At 40.5% G+C, this 17630-nt stretch overlaps 2 protein-coding genes across 4 annotated transcripts; one reads left to right on the plus strand and one right to left on the minus strand.

Annotated features, from left to right (window-relative positions):
* Nucleotides 1-123: 123 nt before the first annotated feature.
* srsf9 (serine and arginine rich splicing factor 9) lies at nt 124-4898 on the minus strand. 3 transcript variants are annotated; one of them, XM_053856974.1, is made up of 5 exons: nt 4671-4898; nt 3562-3741; nt 3201-3400; nt 904-1076; nt 124-831 (listed from the first exon to the last, which is right to left on the minus strand). In XM_053856974.1, exons 2-5 carry the CDS (start codon nt 3717-3719, stop codon nt 610-612), a joined length of 753 nt encoding a protein of 250 aa, XP_053712949.1. In that variant the 5' UTR covers nt 3720-3741; nt 4671-4898; the 3' UTR covers nt 124-609. The 3 variants fall into 3 exon arrangements, with proteins under 3 accessions (XP_053712949.1, XP_053712940.1, XP_053712931.1); XM_053856965.1 differs by having other exon boundaries at nt 3562-3738; nt 4671-4895; XM_053856956.1 differs by having other exon boundaries at nt 3562-3918; nt 4671-4894.
* Nucleotides 4899-5309: 411 nt separating this feature from the next.
* LOC128754369 (proline dehydrogenase 1, mitochondrial-like) lies at nt 5310-16320 on the plus strand. The gene is made up of 14 exons (XM_053856944.1): nt 5310-5674; nt 5739-5947; nt 7246-7280; nt 8468-8617; nt 8979-9043; nt 9646-9762; nt 9885-9964; nt 10101-10182; nt 10474-10566; nt 10663-10809; nt 11331-11506; nt 11915-12013; nt 12199-12287; nt 15070-16320. The coding sequence occupies exons 1-14, from the start codon at nt 5348-5350 to the stop codon at nt 15258-15260; spliced, it is 1860 nt and encodes a 619-aa protein (XP_053712919.1). The 5' UTR covers nt 5310-5347; the 3' UTR covers nt 15261-16320.
* The last annotated feature ends 1310 nt before the right edge of the window (nt 16321-17630 follow it).

A 17630-nucleotide genomic window follows, 5' to 3' on the forward strand; every position in this document is an offset into this window, starting at 1 on the left:
CTGCAGAGGTTTTGCAAAATAAAGAAAGCTTATTTGGCTCAAAACCATTCATATTCATAAAATCCCAATCTATAATAAATAATACAATTATTAAATAAATCATGAAATTCTGACAATCGAGAGTAAAACTTTACGGTTTATTGTTTAATGCACAAAAAAACTGCGTACAAATCAGACTACTCATTTGCCATCTCTGCGAGTGACACATTTCAAACAGAAGAAAAGCGAGATTTCAATGCGAGGGTCACTAATTTCACATCTACTGACCTTGAGGAAGCATAACCAAAATGTGTTCCAAAAAATTACCGGCTGTACAAAAGGGAACATAAAGGCGCAAAAGAAATGTGGCGATAAAGGAAAATTGATCATGACTCAGAAGAAGCTCCTAAATAGGCAGGTGTGCTGATCGTTTCAGTCGACTGGTCTATGCCAGAAGTCCACTCCATAATTTAGTTTCAACCGCTAACTTACAAACAAAAAGCTCCTCAAAATAAAACAGATGAAACAAAAACAAAATTAAGGCATTTGGGAGCATTGGAATGTCGATGACAAAATCAAGTCTTCCTCGATGGTCTGGGTCAGAAGGGAACTGGTGAATAACAAACCTATTTAACGATAGTGACGTGGTGGAGGAGCATGGTGCGGTGGTGGGGCCCTCCGGGGAGGGGGGCTGCGGGACATCGGGTGTCGTGGGGGTGACTGGTAACGTCCAGGGGAGCCTCTGCTGCTGTAGGGAGGAGAGTACCGCCCCCTGGACCTTGAGCGGGAACGTGAGCGACCCCAGCTGGGGTTGCCTCGATCTTCAAACACACGGATGAATGCATTCTCACCCTGGAATAGATTGACAACATCAATCATTGCGCTGCTCGCCAACAGAGAGCAAGTCAGGTGACAGGAACTCACCTGATGTGAGCGGAACTCTGTGCGGTCCAGCCTGCGTAGAGCATACTCCATGTCCTCCCTGCGAATAAACTCCACAATGCCCTCGCCGTCTCTGGTCACGTCTGCGAAGCAAACATCTCCTGCTTCACGCATGTGATCTTTCAGGTCCTGCCAACTCCCACTGGCCGGCAATCCTAAAACCAGGAAAAATAATGAAACTTCTGATCTTTTAAGGATCTTTGTACATTTGTATTGGTGAAAACAGAGCAAAATTAATACACTAACAAATAACCTACTGTATCTACTACAGAATGTAATTCCAATCTCATATAATTGATGGCAACAATTATTTAACATGTTATGGTTTGATACCACCCTGATAGTACACAACACACACTTGTAAGGAGCCCCTTAAATATGTATGGTAGAAGCATACATGTGCAACATTCAGCAGATTACAAATAAGGATAAACATTACAAAACACCTACCATTATCTGTAGATGGTGTTTGTGATTAAGCCGCCCACTCTACTGTTTCGGCTTTTTGCAATTTGTCTTTAGTGACTCAACATGCTGACATCACCTCCAGTCCACCAATAATGAAAAAAAAAATCTTTAGCCATATCTGTCTGCATTCTACTGTCCATTCAACAGTCCATTAGTCCAGGAGAGGAACGAGTGATTCCATGACAAGGATCCTCATCCTCCAGATAGCAATAGGATGCATCTACTCCAGTCAGGTCCACCAAGGAGTCAGGAGAGGGCAGGGCAGTTGCCTACAGCATATGTTGACCTTTACTCCCAATTACAGAGAATGAAAGGCCAGTTGAACGCATCAGCCAACACCGCCATTTCCACTTCTCCTGCTTAGGGATAACATCATCCAACTATTGGTTTTTGATCATTGGACCACTTAATGAGATAACAGCCGTGAGTTTGAAAGCCTGCTTCTTTTGTCTAAAAAGAATAAGGCAAAGCATGATCCGGGATCCGGTACTTTTGTCCAATTGGAATGGGGAACCTTCAAGCACTTCATACGAACGTCCATTTATCTTTTTTCGTCAGCCATCAACTCCGTATGAGATAAAGACCATTTGAAAATCTCACGACATCCAATTACTTGTCCAGTTTGTCCGAAGAACATGAAGTCCAGGTCTACGCATGTTTCCTCCTGCCAGACTGCAAGACACAGGGAGTACCCTATCCATCTGGTTAAGTATCAAGGTCCATCCATTTGCACCTCTAAATCCAATCTTTGTTTTCATGAGGTTCAGAAATAACTGGAGCGACAGTCTCCTGAAGGTTCATCTTGGTGTCTACATAAAGCCAAGAGCATCCATTGGATTCACAGTCTCTTTCCAATCCTGTCAAAGGCTGCTCTCAAAGACTCTCCACTAAGTCCAAGACGCATCTTGCAGGAACTTTTGGCCAAGGACCACTGTAGGTTCCAACCAGTATCAGACGAGTGCATCATGAAACTAAATGAGGGACAGAACATTGTTCTTGAGATCTCCCTACCAATACTCCAGTCCGACTCAACAGCATGAAGTTACACAACACGTTTATTGTCCAAAAATAGGCACTCCAATCTTGAGACCTCAAGGAGACATGTCCAGTCTATTCAAGGTGCTACTGTGTGAACTTGTTCTGTATTTTTTTTACACAAAGTCCTCAACAAGGCTTTCATACCTGTCCTTCGTGAAAAGAAAATGCAGGTATTTCTGTCCTTAACTTGGCATGAGGACCTTATAGCTATGAGAAAGAGTTATTTTTACTCTGTTGCGCATCCCAACAACGAACTTTATTTGCAAATTGTCATGGTTCGTTTTCTTCTAGCTTAATATGCTTGTGAACCAAGATTTTTTTTATCTGAAGGAATTCCATGTGTATTTCCGCAGATCTTGAATATCAGTGGTAAATTGGTTGATATATTGTCCACTTCACACGAAGTGGAGGACGTGGACAAAACATTTCTCCACACCTACTACTGTTCATCTACATGGTTTTGGTGGGAGCAAAAGTTTTCTGGACCAAATGGGGGACTACAAAAAGTCCAATCACTATCAAGTTGTCTCCTCAGCTTCCAGTCCTCCAGGAGTAGAGTGGGCCTTGAACTTGAGCAAAACATCCATCTAGACAAGATCATATCCAGCCAGGTGTGGCCACTTGTCCTCCAGTCCGCCATTTATGAGGTACAGGAAGACCCAAATCTAAAACCAACCATGTGCTTCCATTCCATCATGAAAAAGTTAATCTTCCTGGGGAGTTTGGAACGAGGGTGCTTTACTAACCGGCTATGACCGTTAACATCCACCTACCGGTCACTATGACGCGGAATTCAGATCTACGAGTTGGGGGTCCAAATCTTCCATTAGGTCCTCCTCCTGCACCTCCTCCCCTTCCTCTGCCAGCACCCATTGGCCCAAATTTAGAACCATTGGATCGAGGATACTCCACACGCAGCTTTGAGTCTCCATATGCATATCCATTCCTTCCATAGACAGCATCATCCGCATCCCTAGGAAAAGAGAGCAAATACCTCCTTACCAAAATCCGATAGTGGCCTGGGTGAAAGATTCCGCTTAATCCCTCTCCAGTGTAGTGTCGGCATTCTGGCAAAAATTGGAATCCAACAAGGGAAAGTGATGGACCTGCCAAGTCCTATCCAGACAAACTCACCGTGGGTCTTCAAATCGGATGAAGGCAAATGGGATAGTGCCCCTATTGTTCTTTAGTTCAATTTCACGGATTTTTCCATATTTGAAGAAGAGATCCTCAATGTCTCTCTCCTGGACTTCCAATGGAAGATTTCCCACGTAGATTCGTCCATCTGACATGATGGTGGAGTGAGTAGCACTGCTAAGACAGAAGACTGGTAAATGACTTCCTTGTGTGACAAATGAGTGTGGATGAAGTCCTTGTATTGGTTATCACGTGGACATCCTAGATTTGTACTGAGCCGAGGCAAAAAGTCTTTGAGCACGAGCGCTAGTACACTGTGGGTACAAATCAGGAGCAAAGGACTGAACCTGTAAACTAAAAAGAAAATGCAATGATTTCTTGAAACCACATGAGATTTGCACACATTGAACCTCCACACATTGACACAAGGCATCGCTGAGTAATTGTACCCATGCTGTTTTTCTATCCAAGTTATTTATAACAATCTACACAACATTTGTCAACCTACAGGCTGTCTGACAACATCGTACTATCGTAGACTGCGTACGTAAAAAAAAGCTTCCACTTAACAAGCTTCCGCCTTGAATCACACGATGCTTTCGTTTGATAAAAGTTTAGTGTGAAACAAAATAAATGTCATCCTGTTAATAACTTTAAGCAGAACATTTACAAGTGAGTGATGTTTTGTATACTTATGGTTAATGGTATTACGAAAATGAGAACATTGAATTAACATTGAAGAAGATTATTTGGATGCGGAACGTTAGCAGGTCGGCTAACAGGAAGCCACAACAGGCCGAGTAGCGCATTGTCAGCATAGCCAGCATGTTCGTAATTAAGCAAACGTACAAACCGCCTGAGAAAGTTTTAATATAACCAAAAAGTAGCTCGACAAGGATGGGGACGACGTCTTGAGACGCTTTGTGGAGTCAGAAATTGTCGAATACGCCGGTGTTTAGTTGGTTATAAACGGCTCACGCAGGATGCTAAGCTTCAAGCATAGCCGCGAACGAGCTTTTTATTTTCACATTACAAAACACTATCTGAAGAAGCAGTGTTATAAAAATGTAAGCATCGGCTCATAGAATACGAAAAAATCCGATTACCTTTCAAGCCGTAAAGTCGTGTGTCTTCGAAAAGACTGCAAAGCGCCAATAACTACTGAACAGATTCGAGCGTCGGTCTTAGGCAGGAAGCAGCCACAAGGAGCGTCCGTGACGTATTTCTACTTCCTGATTCTGACCGTCACAGAGAGCTCTGGCGCTCCTAGCGGGAGGTGTTGGTAACTGACCTGAAAGCTCTGCTAATAAACGTTTACTCGATGATTGATAAAAAAATAAATAAAATCCTGCTTAAATTGTTTTAAATATTTACTCAGAAATATTGATAACCCAGGACGCAGGGATAACAGCTGTCATTGGAGTTTTTTTAAATGAGAATTCTAGTTTGTAATTCGCAAAAAACAAGCCTTATCGCTCTTTGATATAGACAGTATTACAATGAAGTCCGACTTTTTTTTGCTGCGATCAAGGCTCATCGATTCAGAGTGATGGCACGTGCCAAATTCACAAAATCACCAACATAAACATGGCTTTATGGTTTTATGTCGGACGTTACTTTTCAATTTTGAACAGCAGACTGTTATGGTGAAGTTTAAATACAGAGGCAGCATCTTTGTGACGAAACCAAGCAGTCCCGCCCCCACGCGCTTATATTAGCCCGGCGCGCGACTCTCCATCAGAATCCATCCATCGCGCACAAGGAAGCGGAGAAGCAGAGGACCATGTCATACATGAGGTTGGTTTCCACTCTCGCCAGGGTCAACCCGGGCATCGCCAGAAACTCCGCCGTCGTCCCTGGAAGGTTCCGCTCGACTGTGTCCTCCCCGAAGACTCAGGAGGAGAAGGACCTGGACGAGTGCGCCGTGGAGACGGTACCAGTGGAGCTCATCAGCCACATCAGCCGGCCGCTGACGCAGTTGAATAAAGTTGAGGTCGATTTCAACAACACGAAAGAAGCTTACAGAAGCAAAGACAACTGGGAGCTGCTGAGGAGCCTGCTGGTGTTCAAGCTTTGCACAATTGATGTCCTGGTTGACAAGAACAAGGAGGTGGGTCAGGCTGTGTTGACCTGCTTTTGTGCGTCACACAAGTGTCAAACGTTTTACTTTGCAGTTGATGGATCTGTGCAAGAAGTTGCTGGGCCAGAGGATATTCGAGAAGCTGATGAAGATGACCTTCTATGGTCAATTTGTCGCTGGTGAAGACCACAACGCGATCAAACCCTTGATACAGAAAAACCAAGCCTTCGGCGTAGGCGCGGTGTTGGACTACAGTGTCGAAGAGGATCTGACCCAGGAGGAGGCAGAGAAGAAAGAAATGGAGTAAGTGCTGTTGAGCATGGCGGAGGATGGGGACGGTGGGTTACATAACTTGACACCCAGCCAGTCCGAATGTAAAGCTTAATTAGAACCATATGCGTTCATGTTATACAACACTTTTTGTAGGGATAAAAGTGGATAATTTGAAATATAAATCAAAATTGCTTCCTTCATTTGTTATAAATAGTACATTTGACACACTAGATGTCTTTGTACTTACGTTGTAAATACAACAGAGATTAAACCAACATATTAAGGCTCTAAGTAATGCTTTAAAAAGAACATTCTACTCGGATAAATCATTTCATGAGCGTTTCCTGATGAAAGCAGTGCAATACATTTCTCAATTTCAAATTATTTGAAGTATGAGACCATAAGAAGCCCATGAATTGTTCTCTCTTGAGTTGCAGAAGACTTCTGGTGGGGAAGATAAATGCAACTTTTTTGATGAATTTCTTTAGCTTTAGTTGAACTTTTTACCTAAGTAAACTATGTGAGAAGAAAAAAAGAGAGTGCACATTTTGCAGCCTATTTGTACAACAAATGTTGTGCTTAAATAGCTTTACTGCATATTGATTAGTCTGTTATCGTTGTTCTGATTCACAGTTTACCCAATATCCACTGGTTGTGCAACATGATATTGTCTTTTCCTGTCAAGAGACTGACTTTGAAATCATTCCAAGAGACCAATCAGGGCCAGTCTTGGATTGGTGGTGTTAGACAAACCCCTGCTTTCTGATTGGCCGGCCCGTTGGCCTGCTCCGGGAAGCCCCACATGAGGAGTCTGCCAACCTTGTGCGGTCATGTGCTGAATACCAACAGTGTTACGTAACCCACAGGAACACACACTTGTTTTTCTTTGCTTGTTTCAGAGTGAATGATTGAGTTGAACTTAAATCAGATGCCTTTTATATGGCTTCTCTTTTATCAAATTAGGTTACTGAACCAGGAAAACAGTGAGAAGCAGATGTAGTAAACAGTCCGGTTATGTGTCTGTGGGGACGATCGGTGATTGTGCAACATGTTCGAACTGGTCTTTGATGAGGCAGTAACCTCCTTTTTGGTTCTTTAGGAAAGTCATACTGTCATTTAGGTAAATATAAATAGACATCAAACGAAAAACATATTGAAGCACATTTGTGTTAGGTTTAAGGTGAGTGGACATAAATGCAATGTATGCCCAAAAATACGCCGATGTTTAGATGGATTAGACAGATACATAAAGATATAGATGATATATGTATGCCATACATTTTACTTGTGTAATGTAGGTTACAAATCTATTTCTTTTGTTTTTGCAGTTCATGTGTATCTGAAGCGGAGAAAGAAAGTCCAGGTTTGTGTTTTTGTCTTTTTTTCAATGCAAAATCCCATTGATTTATCTTGACTTCATAACCCCTACAGTTATTAAGATAGCCTTCATTACACAGCATGGTAATTCAGTATACTATAGTGTAAATGAACACGTGCAATTTTGTCTAGTCGTTGCCATGGTCCAGCCTGAGATGGTCAGAGCTGGTTCCAGTACCAAAATAAATTCACAGTACTGAATGACAGGAGAGCCGAGAGTTTGTGTTACAGAGATGTAAATACCTTGCATGCTTGCTTACTCCGACCAATGACTATGTTTATTGACAGTCATGATGATGAGGTGACTATATGGCAAACAGGGTCAGATTGTTGTGTAAAGGGGTGAGTGTAGGGATTCTAGTTTGGAGTGTAGAGTAAATAGTGATTAAGAAAAGGGAAGAAATATACATAAAATGCTCTAAAGTTAGATCTTGTGTTGAAGCTACATTTCGATTTCTCAAAATGTGGTTTGAAATTTGCCAATTGTTAGCGATGACATCACAACCTGTCATCGCATGGGGCTGTCGCCGACACATTCACTACTCAGTCATAGTCGACTAGTTGTTGTTAATCTATCATCTTTTAGATAGTGGAGTCATTCAAAGAAAGCATAGCTGCTATATATTCAATTTTAATTTCATCACATGTACCCCGCTTTAACCTTGATCCTCTTTCATGCTGCTGTCTATTACTATAGTATGAAAAGGCCTCTAGAAGTTTGGGTTAGTATTTACTTGTCAAAAGAATGAGAGCGAAATCTGAGTGTAGGTCATTTTATAACTAAAAAGGAGAACCAGATGTTTCGTATGACACACTTTTCTTCATTTAAAGAAGAGTTGTCTGCCTAAACATGTCTTGCAATGGACTGGTTACCTGTGCAGCATGTCCAACACTGTGACAACACTGCTTCTATTTGAAAGAGAGATAAAATCCTCACAGCTTGCGCCATATTTGTCCCGTGTCAAAACATTCACAGGTGACTTGGATCAATTAGCAATATGTTTGTCAAACAGAGTTATCAAGAGTCCATTAAACCTCACGCCCTGTTGCTAATAACACATATAAGGGAAAGTGAAAACAGTCTCACAAACACTTTCATGCTTGTTATACTGTAATACAATTGAAGCTGATACTGAGGGGGAGCACAGTAATGGTATCTGTCTTTGAGTGCAGATGCTGGTCACCGTGAGAGGAAGTACAAGGCTCATCGTCAGTTTGGTGACAGACGAGGTGGAGTCATCAGCGCTCGCACCTACTTCTACGCAGACGAGGCAAAATGTGACAATCAAATGGAGACGTTCATAAACTGCATCAAAGCATCGGGTGAGTTCGAGGTGTTCCCAGGGAGCAATCAAGTCTTTAACCCATAGTCTTTATAGATATATAACACACTAAGTCATAAAGCAGCGGGATCAGTCAAACAAGGCAATTTCATTGACAATATACTGGATGTGCATTATTTATGTTGTTGTTTTTTATTGGTAAAATTAAGATTTTGTTCCAGATGCCTCCCATGAATTCAAATACAAGTGTATTCCACTAGGAAACAATATAGACAATTGTGGCAATCTTTCAAAATAATGACACAGTCAAGTGTGATAAGATGATTGTGTGGAACACGTTTCATTGTTTGTGCTCTTTTTATATGCTGCTTAATCTCTTGGTTATTGTTTCTCTTTTTCAGGTGGAGCGTCTTCGGATGGGTTTTCTGCTATCAAGATGACCGCGCTGGGCCGCCCACAGTTCCTGGTAGGTTGAGGAGAAACCTCCTTCATTTCAAGTCTATTAATTTGACATGACTGATAGATAAGATTAGAGGGCTAATTCCAAAACATGATAGCGTTTTATTTTATTTCCACACGTCATTCTGCGCCATTGAACGCCATCCAACTACCTACATTTGTTGACTGAGGTACTCAATTCTATAAAGACACTGGTTACCAGAATTACAGAAAAATAGCTGGTAAAATGGTTGATTTATGTATCTGCTATATTATGTGTTATGTTGCTGGTATCACCTTACATGCATTTTCGGTCTCAATCCTACACTGTAAGGTCAGGTGAGGTAGGTTTAAGAGTCAATTCTGCATTGCATATAGAGGATTGAAATGTCATTACCGAGAAGCCGCCGCACATGCACGTGCCGCCATCTTGTTGCCCTGAGCTGCATATCAATATCACAAGGTGAACACTGCTGTTCAAAAGGATTTGTAGTCAAGGATTTTAGTTCCACGTCTTTTATTAACATTATGAACTGATATTTTTCACTTGAAATTCCCTCGGTCAAACTACCATGGAGAGAGTTTTTATTTTTTTAATCAAATATCTTAAACTGTTTTTTATTGTAACAGCTCCAGTTCTCTGAAGTTCTGGTGAAATGGAGGCACTTCTTCAACTTCCTGTCAGCTCAACAGGGCAAATCCGACATGACGGTTTTGGAACAGAAACTGGAACTGGATCAACTCAAGGCGAGTTCTACGGCATGCAGCCTTCTGCATGTCAACACACGAGTGGCTAGCGTTTGTGTATATAAAGTGAGTTGCGCGTCACAGAACGCAGTGAGCTAACATTTTATTATTTATCATCACAGGAGAGTTTGAGTGAGCTTGGGTTTGCTGCGAAAGATGATATTGACAACTGGTTCACAGGAGAGAAGTTGGGATTGTCAGGGTAAGAATTGAGAGTGTGAGAAACTCCTGTTATTGTCTGTGGTGAACATGATGTAACACGTTGAAACCATTTTTGGTTCTTGGATTAAGTAGCAAACAGACTCAATTTGAAAGTTATTTCCCCATCTGTCTTTCAGCGCCATCGACCTGTTGGACTGGAACAATTTAATCAATGACACAACAAAGATTTCTAACCTCCTGATGGTGCCCAATCTTCAGGTAAGTTGTTGCATAACTGTTTGGCTGAGGACAGGGATCTAAAAATGACAAGAAATGGACTTATGGACTAATAATGATAGCCCCTGAAGTTAAAGATTGCCTTGGCTTATCAATGAACTGTGTGATTAACAGAAAAGTGTCAGTGTTTTTCCTCAAAGTGACAATATTTGATAACAGAAATCTAAACTTTCACATCGCCCTTCTCCTCCAATCCACTCAGTGTCTGCCTACTGATACGTAGCATTGCAATTCCCTGTGTAGATGATGGAGAAATGAGCATGTTCTGTGCAGACAGGTCAGTTGGAGCCTCTGTTGAAGAAGTTCACCAGCGAGGAGGAGAGACAGATGAAGAGAATGCTGCAGAGAATGGATGTTTTGGCTAAGGTGGGTTGAATGACCTTGTACTGGAATTAAAAAAAAAAGACGGTTCACTGTACAGAATCCTGTGTTACATAAGCATGGCATGTGTATTCACTCCAGCATGCCAAGGAGAACGGTGTGAGGCTGATGGTGGATGCCGAGCAGACATACTTCCAGCCGGCCATCAGTCGTTTGACCCTGGAAATGCAGAGAAAGTTCAACAGAGAAAAGCCTCTTATCTTCAACACATACCAGTGTTACCTAAAGGTGAGACTCATTTTCCTGAAGCCGATCCTAACCACTTCATGTATAGACAAGACTTGATAAGAGGTTTCATCATATTTTAATACTTGACACCAGAATGATCAAAGTCAAGTTGACTCACTTAGCTTTAATATCAGAGTAGAAGTGTTTCAGCGATGAGTGAACACCTTAAGTGCACAGAACGATACATTTGTGCTTGTGTCCGAAGGTTTTTTTAAACCTAAACTTTTGTCAGTGTCCTTCATCACCTATGTTTTGATTATGCCATCGCGTTGGATAATGTGGAGTGCCAGGAATTAGAGCACTGAAAAGCATTTCCTGTGCAAGATATAGTTATCAGCATTATTTGATCGATTCATTCTTTTAGTCTAATTTATCATAATTCCTCTCTAAAAGTCCTGGCCATTATAGTACTTATTACAATGCAGTACTCCTGCAATTTATCATAGTCAAAGCCATGCAAATAGAAGTGCTTCACAATTTGCTCTGTCTTAAATTTAATCTTAGAATCTTTTTCATCTCAGGAAGCGTACGACAATGTCACCGTGGACATGGAGCTTTCCAGAAGGGAGGGATGGCACTTTGGCGCCAAACTGGTTCGGGGCGCTTACATGTACCAAGAAAGAGCCAGAGCCCAAGAGATTGGCTACGAAGATCCCATAAACCCAGACTACGAGGCCACAAACAGGATGTACCACAGGTGAGGATCAGTCACATGTAACAGGATGCAAATGCAGTTGAGAGCTGGTTTACTGTGCACTTATAGTGATTGTCAAATTATGCTTAACTTTATTGATACAGCATTTTTCCTACAGAACTGCAACACCAAGTGAAGTCATGTGAATAGAGTCACCTCAGTCATGCATGTGTGCAGAGTGGATGTATACTTTGTTAATAATTGTTTACAAATTATTATGCACCTTTGAAGACATTGGTTTACGCATGACTTATTAGGTACACAGTAGCCAGCTGTCATGCACCTCAGCTTTGCCAGTATGTAAAGGCATACTTGACATATATGGGTGTCATCTGTGAAAAGGCAATTTTTTTTTTTTTTTTTTTACAAAAAATGCTTTGAATAAATGTGTACGCTCATGTTTTCCTTTAGGTGTTTGGAGTACATCCTGGAAGACATCGAACACAGAGGCAAAGCAAATGTTATGGTTGCGTCTCACAACGAGGACAGTGTGAAATTTACACTTGAGAGGTATGTTTCTGTGCGTGTAAAGCACAAGCCTAGCAATCGGCTTTTCTTATTATAAAGGAAATGTACTTGTTTATATTACATAAAGCTTTAATAGGCTAAAATTTCAAGATCAGGAGATCATTTTAAGACCCTGCTGGCGTTATGTAACAGTTCCCCTTCTCCTTTCTGACTGTTTTTTTTTCAAGGATGAATGAGCTGGGGCTTTCACCCACTGAGAACCAAGTGTACTTTGGACAGCTGCTCGGCATGTGTGACCAGATCAGTTTCCCACTGGGTATGTTGCACCTCAAGCATGATGCTAAAAGTAAACAGAAGTTATGGAACCATATCTCTTCCGACTTACATCATGCTAGCGCACGCAATGAGGTTAACACAGGTTGGAGAAACTTGGGAAGGGATAACTTTATGAAGACCATGTTTTATGAATCGACCAATACTCATTATTAAACAGACTGAGTCTTAGTTCTGGACATACATAAGTGTATTCATGTTCACTACGACGTCAGTACATGCAAGTAGATGCTGTGGAGGTACCCTATGATAAACCTTCATTGTGTCCGATTTAGATTTGTTAGACTGTCATGAAGATTTCTGACTTTTTTGTTGTGTATGAATTTTAAGCTCCATCATCTAGTACAGTGTTTTTCAACCTTTTACAAGCCACGGCACCCTTGGTTCATTGAAAAAATCCCAAATGTTTCCAGAAAAGGGGCGGGTAATATGTATGTATTTACTTACTTTAAATAACTGTTTCGATTTTATCACTTCCCTTTTGCATGATTTTATTGTAGTTTTGAGTTTCCAGACAAACCCTTAGCTTTCTTTGGAGCACATTTATTTTGTTGTGCATTTAGTTTTCCTTGACAACTTTTAAACCACAAAGCAAACTTTGACAGTCCATGAGTATCAATAAAGATTTGAAGTGAGACGTCACGTTAGCTCTGCAGTGCAGACAGTGTTTGGTGTCACGGGTCCGACAAGGATCCGTCCCTCCATGGTTCTGTGGTGACAGGTTTAAACCAGGTTTAAAAACAGCTGGAAGGTGCACATTTGACCGGCTTCTTCGCAGGTCAGGGGTCACCTAACTGCATTCAGTTTGAGCCACTTCCGGATGAGTGTATGGAAATGCAGTCTTTTGGATGGAACGTTCTTAAATATCACCATTTTGAAAGAGATCTGTGAACACTAGACACGCAGTCTTTCGTAATCCGACTGACTGATGAGACGGCAGAAGTCACTTCACTCTGGTGACGCTAATCAATGTTCTGCTCTGTTTGCACCAGCACAAGGTCAACGTAGTCGCTGTGGTTGCTTAAAACACTGACTAATTTAAAGGAGCAGTACATATTTGTACTGTCAGTGGTGGGTTGTGAGGCGTCGATCCAAATCAGTATTAAATCTCTTATCTAATCCTCTATTCCATTTAGTTTGGTAAGAATATTAAGTCAATGATGCCATCTACAAATAAGTTAAATAATACGGAAATTGTCATTAAACCGATGCCTTCAAATTACCGATTTGTTTAACTGAACAAAAACTAAAACTACATGTTTCCGTCATGGTGCTTATCGTGGTTCCAAAACTCATGGACACGCTTAGGTCAAGAGATTGAAGAGTAATGATTTGATGTGTATTGACTGAAGTCTGCACAGTTCTCTGGCTCGACTTTAATCAAGTCAATGGGCCGCACCAAGGATCTGTGTTTTGTCGAAAACAAAAAGCTTCTGAGCTTACTGTATGGTTCATTTTGGTCATTTCTCTCTCCTACGTGGGCAGAACTTTCTTATCCAGCAATCACACCCTTCTCCCCTCATCACTCACTAATCTTCAGAGCTGTCAAACATATTTATCTTTCTGCTGAAAATGTCCGAACAGGCTGATAGATGGTCTCTATAAACAGTGTGTGACGCAGTGTTGTGTCATGCCAGGCTGCCAGATTCTTTTCACGCACGTCAATTCTGTGATTGCGGAACCCTGGTTATCAGAGGTCACGCTGCACGTAGTGGGCTTTACGCCAGTTTTAGGTTGAGATTGTATTCAGGGCATTTGAATGAATTTGGTATATTACTGAATCAAATGATGGAGCCATACATACATTTAAACAACAAAATATTGTTTATTTTGCATCAGTTTGACAATAGCTCAATAAACCACGATGGTGCCTATATTCAAGTTTTTATATCACATTATTTAAACTGAAGCTCTTTTAATGTCTTGAAAATATTTGTCTCAAAATGAAACTTGCCCCCCATAAATCCAAGTAACATATTCTCAGCGGATTCCTCCATGTTTGTTGTTGTTACCATCCTAGCTGCGCCGTGTCTTGTGCATGGGTGCAAAGGGGTCATCAATTTAAAAAATTGATTTCCTGCATCAGTGAAGTCTTTACATGTGGACAAAAAAATGTCTAAGCTTTCAACCATTTCAGTAATCGTGCAGCCCAGCACAGATGTTACACATGGTATTTTGACTTATTTTCAAAAGCAAGAGTTGTTTGAAATGCAGACGTTTTTTTTCGAGAGCACTAGTGTTACATACAGGCCCTGCACTCTTGACAAAAATAGTTTCAACCTCAGCTCCTTTTTGTCTCCCTAAAAGCAAACAAAATGATGTGAAGAAAACTGGATGTGCTGATAAAACAAGGCTGTGAGCTGAAAGTGTGATCCTCTCTCCTTTACATAGTCAATCATTGCACAATATTGTCAATGCTTTAAGCCAATAGTACTTCAGACAGCAAATCAGTGTAGCAACACCTCATCTTGCATGTGATCAGATTCACTGGCTTCAACATTCACTATAAACGTTTTCTGTTTTATTAAGTAGTTTCAGAAAATTCAAGCTAAATCTCCAATTCAACTTGTTAAGTATGGCGATGATGCAGTAGTTTAGACAACTGGGGTCCAATAGGGTCCAATAAACATATACACTTTCATGACTGACACTGTTGAATTTGCTCTAAACTGGTGTTTTTTAATTGATATGTTATTATTACCAAAAAAGGACTGCACCTCACAATAATATTAATCCACAAGGTGTCTTTCTTCTTTACACTGTAGGTCAAGCTGGGTTCCCTGTCTACAAATACGTTCCATATGGCCCGGTCAATGAGGTCATTCCCTATTTGTCTCGCCGTGCTCAAGAGAACCGCGGCATTATGAAGGGGTCTCAGCGAGAGCGCGCACTGCTGTGGGCGGAGCTGAAACGCAGGATGCTGGCTGGTGAATTTTTCTACACGCCCGTGTACTGAGGGGTCTGACTGGACTGGAACAGCGTGAGTCCTCTGAAAACATTCCACCAGCTGTCATCTGCCTCTATACAGTACGATGAACTTTTCAGGACGGCTAGGTGACCTGTGGTGTGATGTTATATAATCTATAAATTATGTTATGTCATGTATATTTATTATCACAGCAGTGTGAATTATAAAATCTTTTAGTACTTCTCAGCAAGTGAGTAGCTGATCTATAGAACGCACACTCAGAACGTGTATTGTGTTTACAGATGTACCCTTTTAACTCCGTGCCTTTAATTCAGTCTAGACCCTGCTGAAGCCTGAAGTGCCTTGTGGATATTTTCTAGACAGAGACGGATATACTGTGTCATTTGGGTTTCTTATTTCTGAGCATACTTTTTTTGCATGTTTTGTCCTCAGTCTGCTTGATTTAAAAAGATCATTAACACAAACCTCAAAATAATGTATTATTTATTCTGAATCTGATTTTTATCTGAATTATATTGCTCCCTTTCCTAAGTAACATAATTGTGAATTGTTACATAGATCCTTGTGCCTTGTATGTTAATCGTGACATATACAATGAACGCAGTATCACTTTTCATATTCAATTTCATCCTGTATGGTGTTTATCATGTGCAAGTGTGACATGAATATATTCAGCAATGTGGGTGAATGAGTCATGTTGGATTGAAGGTGTGGCTTTCACAGTGATCAACACCATCAGCTGACAAGGAGTGAGGGCTTGTTTGTACAAGTCTGTCAAACCAAATGTTCCTAAATGTGTCGTGGGAAGTGCTGCTGAGGCGGGACAAACATCCTGTGTGGAGCACGGATGTTTAGAGGAGTTAAAGAAGCCTTGTTATGTTGGGGATAAAGCAATAAATTTAAGTCTGGGTAATCATATTGTTGTGGATATTGTTGTTGTAAATGTAATAAACCAGTTTTGATTCTTCTTTTCTTTTGGGTAATTATAACATTCTACTAAGTGTTTCTCTATTATGTTCTGTTTTTGTACATTTGTAAATATATTTTGTGGACTCAATAAATCATACAATAAAGGAACCATTTTAAATGTCTCCATGCTTATTCTTTAAAAATGAAAAAGTACGCCACTCTTCACCAGCATGATGTGTTGACACTATGGACATTTGAAAGTTTATTATTTTATTTAATTTGATTGTGTCTATCTATATCTATCTATCTATCAACATGCTGACAATAGTAGTGATGATTCTCTTATTAAAATGCTCCTCAAGGTGAAAAAACTATGAATTCATAATAACAAATGGCTGCTTTCTATGGAGTATAATAAACAGAAGCCTGTGTTATCTTCATGTAGACAGCAGGCAGATAAAAGCAACAGTCAGTGAAGTACTGTGAATGTTTTTTCCAAGTGTGCTACAGTAGGGTGTGTTGGAATGGTGGCTACATGATCAAGCCTTGAATTGTGTTTGTAGAGCAAAATTGTTCATAATCATAGTTCTGGCCATAAGTTATTTCATTATTATACATAGGCTTAAATAACTTTTTCTATACAGTGGAAACGCTATCATTCCAAATAATGGGGAAGCTGATACAATTTGTTTGCCATGAACTGTATTGTCATAAATATTTGAATTGTAATTGTAACAAATATTATCAATATGGATTTTATGTAAATATAAAAATAATGTCAACAGTAATATAAATATGAAAGTACCACATTATCTTTGCCATCATCCTACATTAGATATGTGTTCAGGTCAAGGATGACATCATCCTAAAATATGGGCCGGACTAGTCTACAATTTAATAATCTATAATAAATATCTCGTGAGTGAATCACCGCTTAGTCATGATCGGGGTTCGGGGAAGCGCTGGAGCCTATAATAATAAACCTATTCAAATAAACGATACAACTGGCGCCATCTAGCGACGCAGAAGAAAACGAGTTGTGTCTTCTCGGCGATACACGACCTCAACCTGCAACTTATGACAAAAGACAACAGCGCCACGTTGACCAAGAATAGTTGAAACTAAATAAAAAGGGATTCTTTTCTTCACAGAATTTCTGCAGGGAAATGACTAATGTATTGTGAAGAACAACGATCAGCACCTTCAACTATCGGAATATGCACCTCACAATTACCCTTTGAGCAGTTGTTTTACAATGCACGTTTGTTAACAAGTAACTTATCCAGCTTCATATTCCTCCACCTCACTGGCAAGGAATAAGCCATTAAGTTCTCTTTCATAAATCCCTAAAGTAACGTGAAATGCACTTGTGCAAACCACGTCTGAGTAAAATACTGTCACAGAAATGAGCTTTGAAGCCAAGTAAAAACTGTACAATCATGATCACCTTCGAGTGAAGTTTAAAGTGAGACATACTGTATGTCACAG

This window comes from Synchiropus splendidus, chromosome 1, assembly GCF_027744825.2.
Source record: "Synchiropus splendidus isolate RoL2022-P1 chromosome 1, RoL_Sspl_1.0, whole genome shotgun sequence".
In the NCBI taxonomy this organism is placed as follows: domain Eukaryota; kingdom Metazoa; phylum Chordata; class Actinopteri; order Syngnathiformes; family Callionymidae; genus Synchiropus; species Synchiropus splendidus.

What these genes read in the sequence shown, in the direction of transcription:
- srsf9 (XM_053856974.1), bottom strand. Translation starts at nt 3,719, where the DNA reads ATGTCAGATGGACGAATCTACGTGGGAAATCTTCCATTGGAAGTCCAG. An exon ending in ATCCGATTTGAAGACCCACG is followed by an intron (nt 3,401 to 3,561) that starts GTGAGTTTGTCT and finishes CTCTTTTCCTAG; the next exon opens with GGATGCGGATGATGCTGTCT. An exon ending in ATTCCGCGTCATAGTGACCG is followed by an intron (nt 1,077 to 3,200) that starts GTAGGTGGATGT and finishes TCCTGGTTTTAG; the next exon opens with GATTGCCGGCCAGTGGGAGT.
- LOC128754369 (XM_053856944.1), top strand. Translation starts at nt 5,348, where the DNA reads ATGTCATACATGAGGTTGGTTTCCACTCTCGCCAGGGTCAACCCGGGC. An exon ending in AAACTGCATCAAAGCATCGG is followed by an intron (nt 8,618 to 8,978) that starts GTGAGTTCGAGG and finishes TCTCTTTTTCAG; the next exon opens with GTGGAGCGTCTTCGGATGGG. An exon ending in TGGAACTGGATCAACTCAAG is followed by an intron (nt 9,763 to 9,884) that starts GCGAGTTCTACG and finishes TTATCATCACAG; the next exon opens with GAGAGTTTGAGTGAGCTTGG.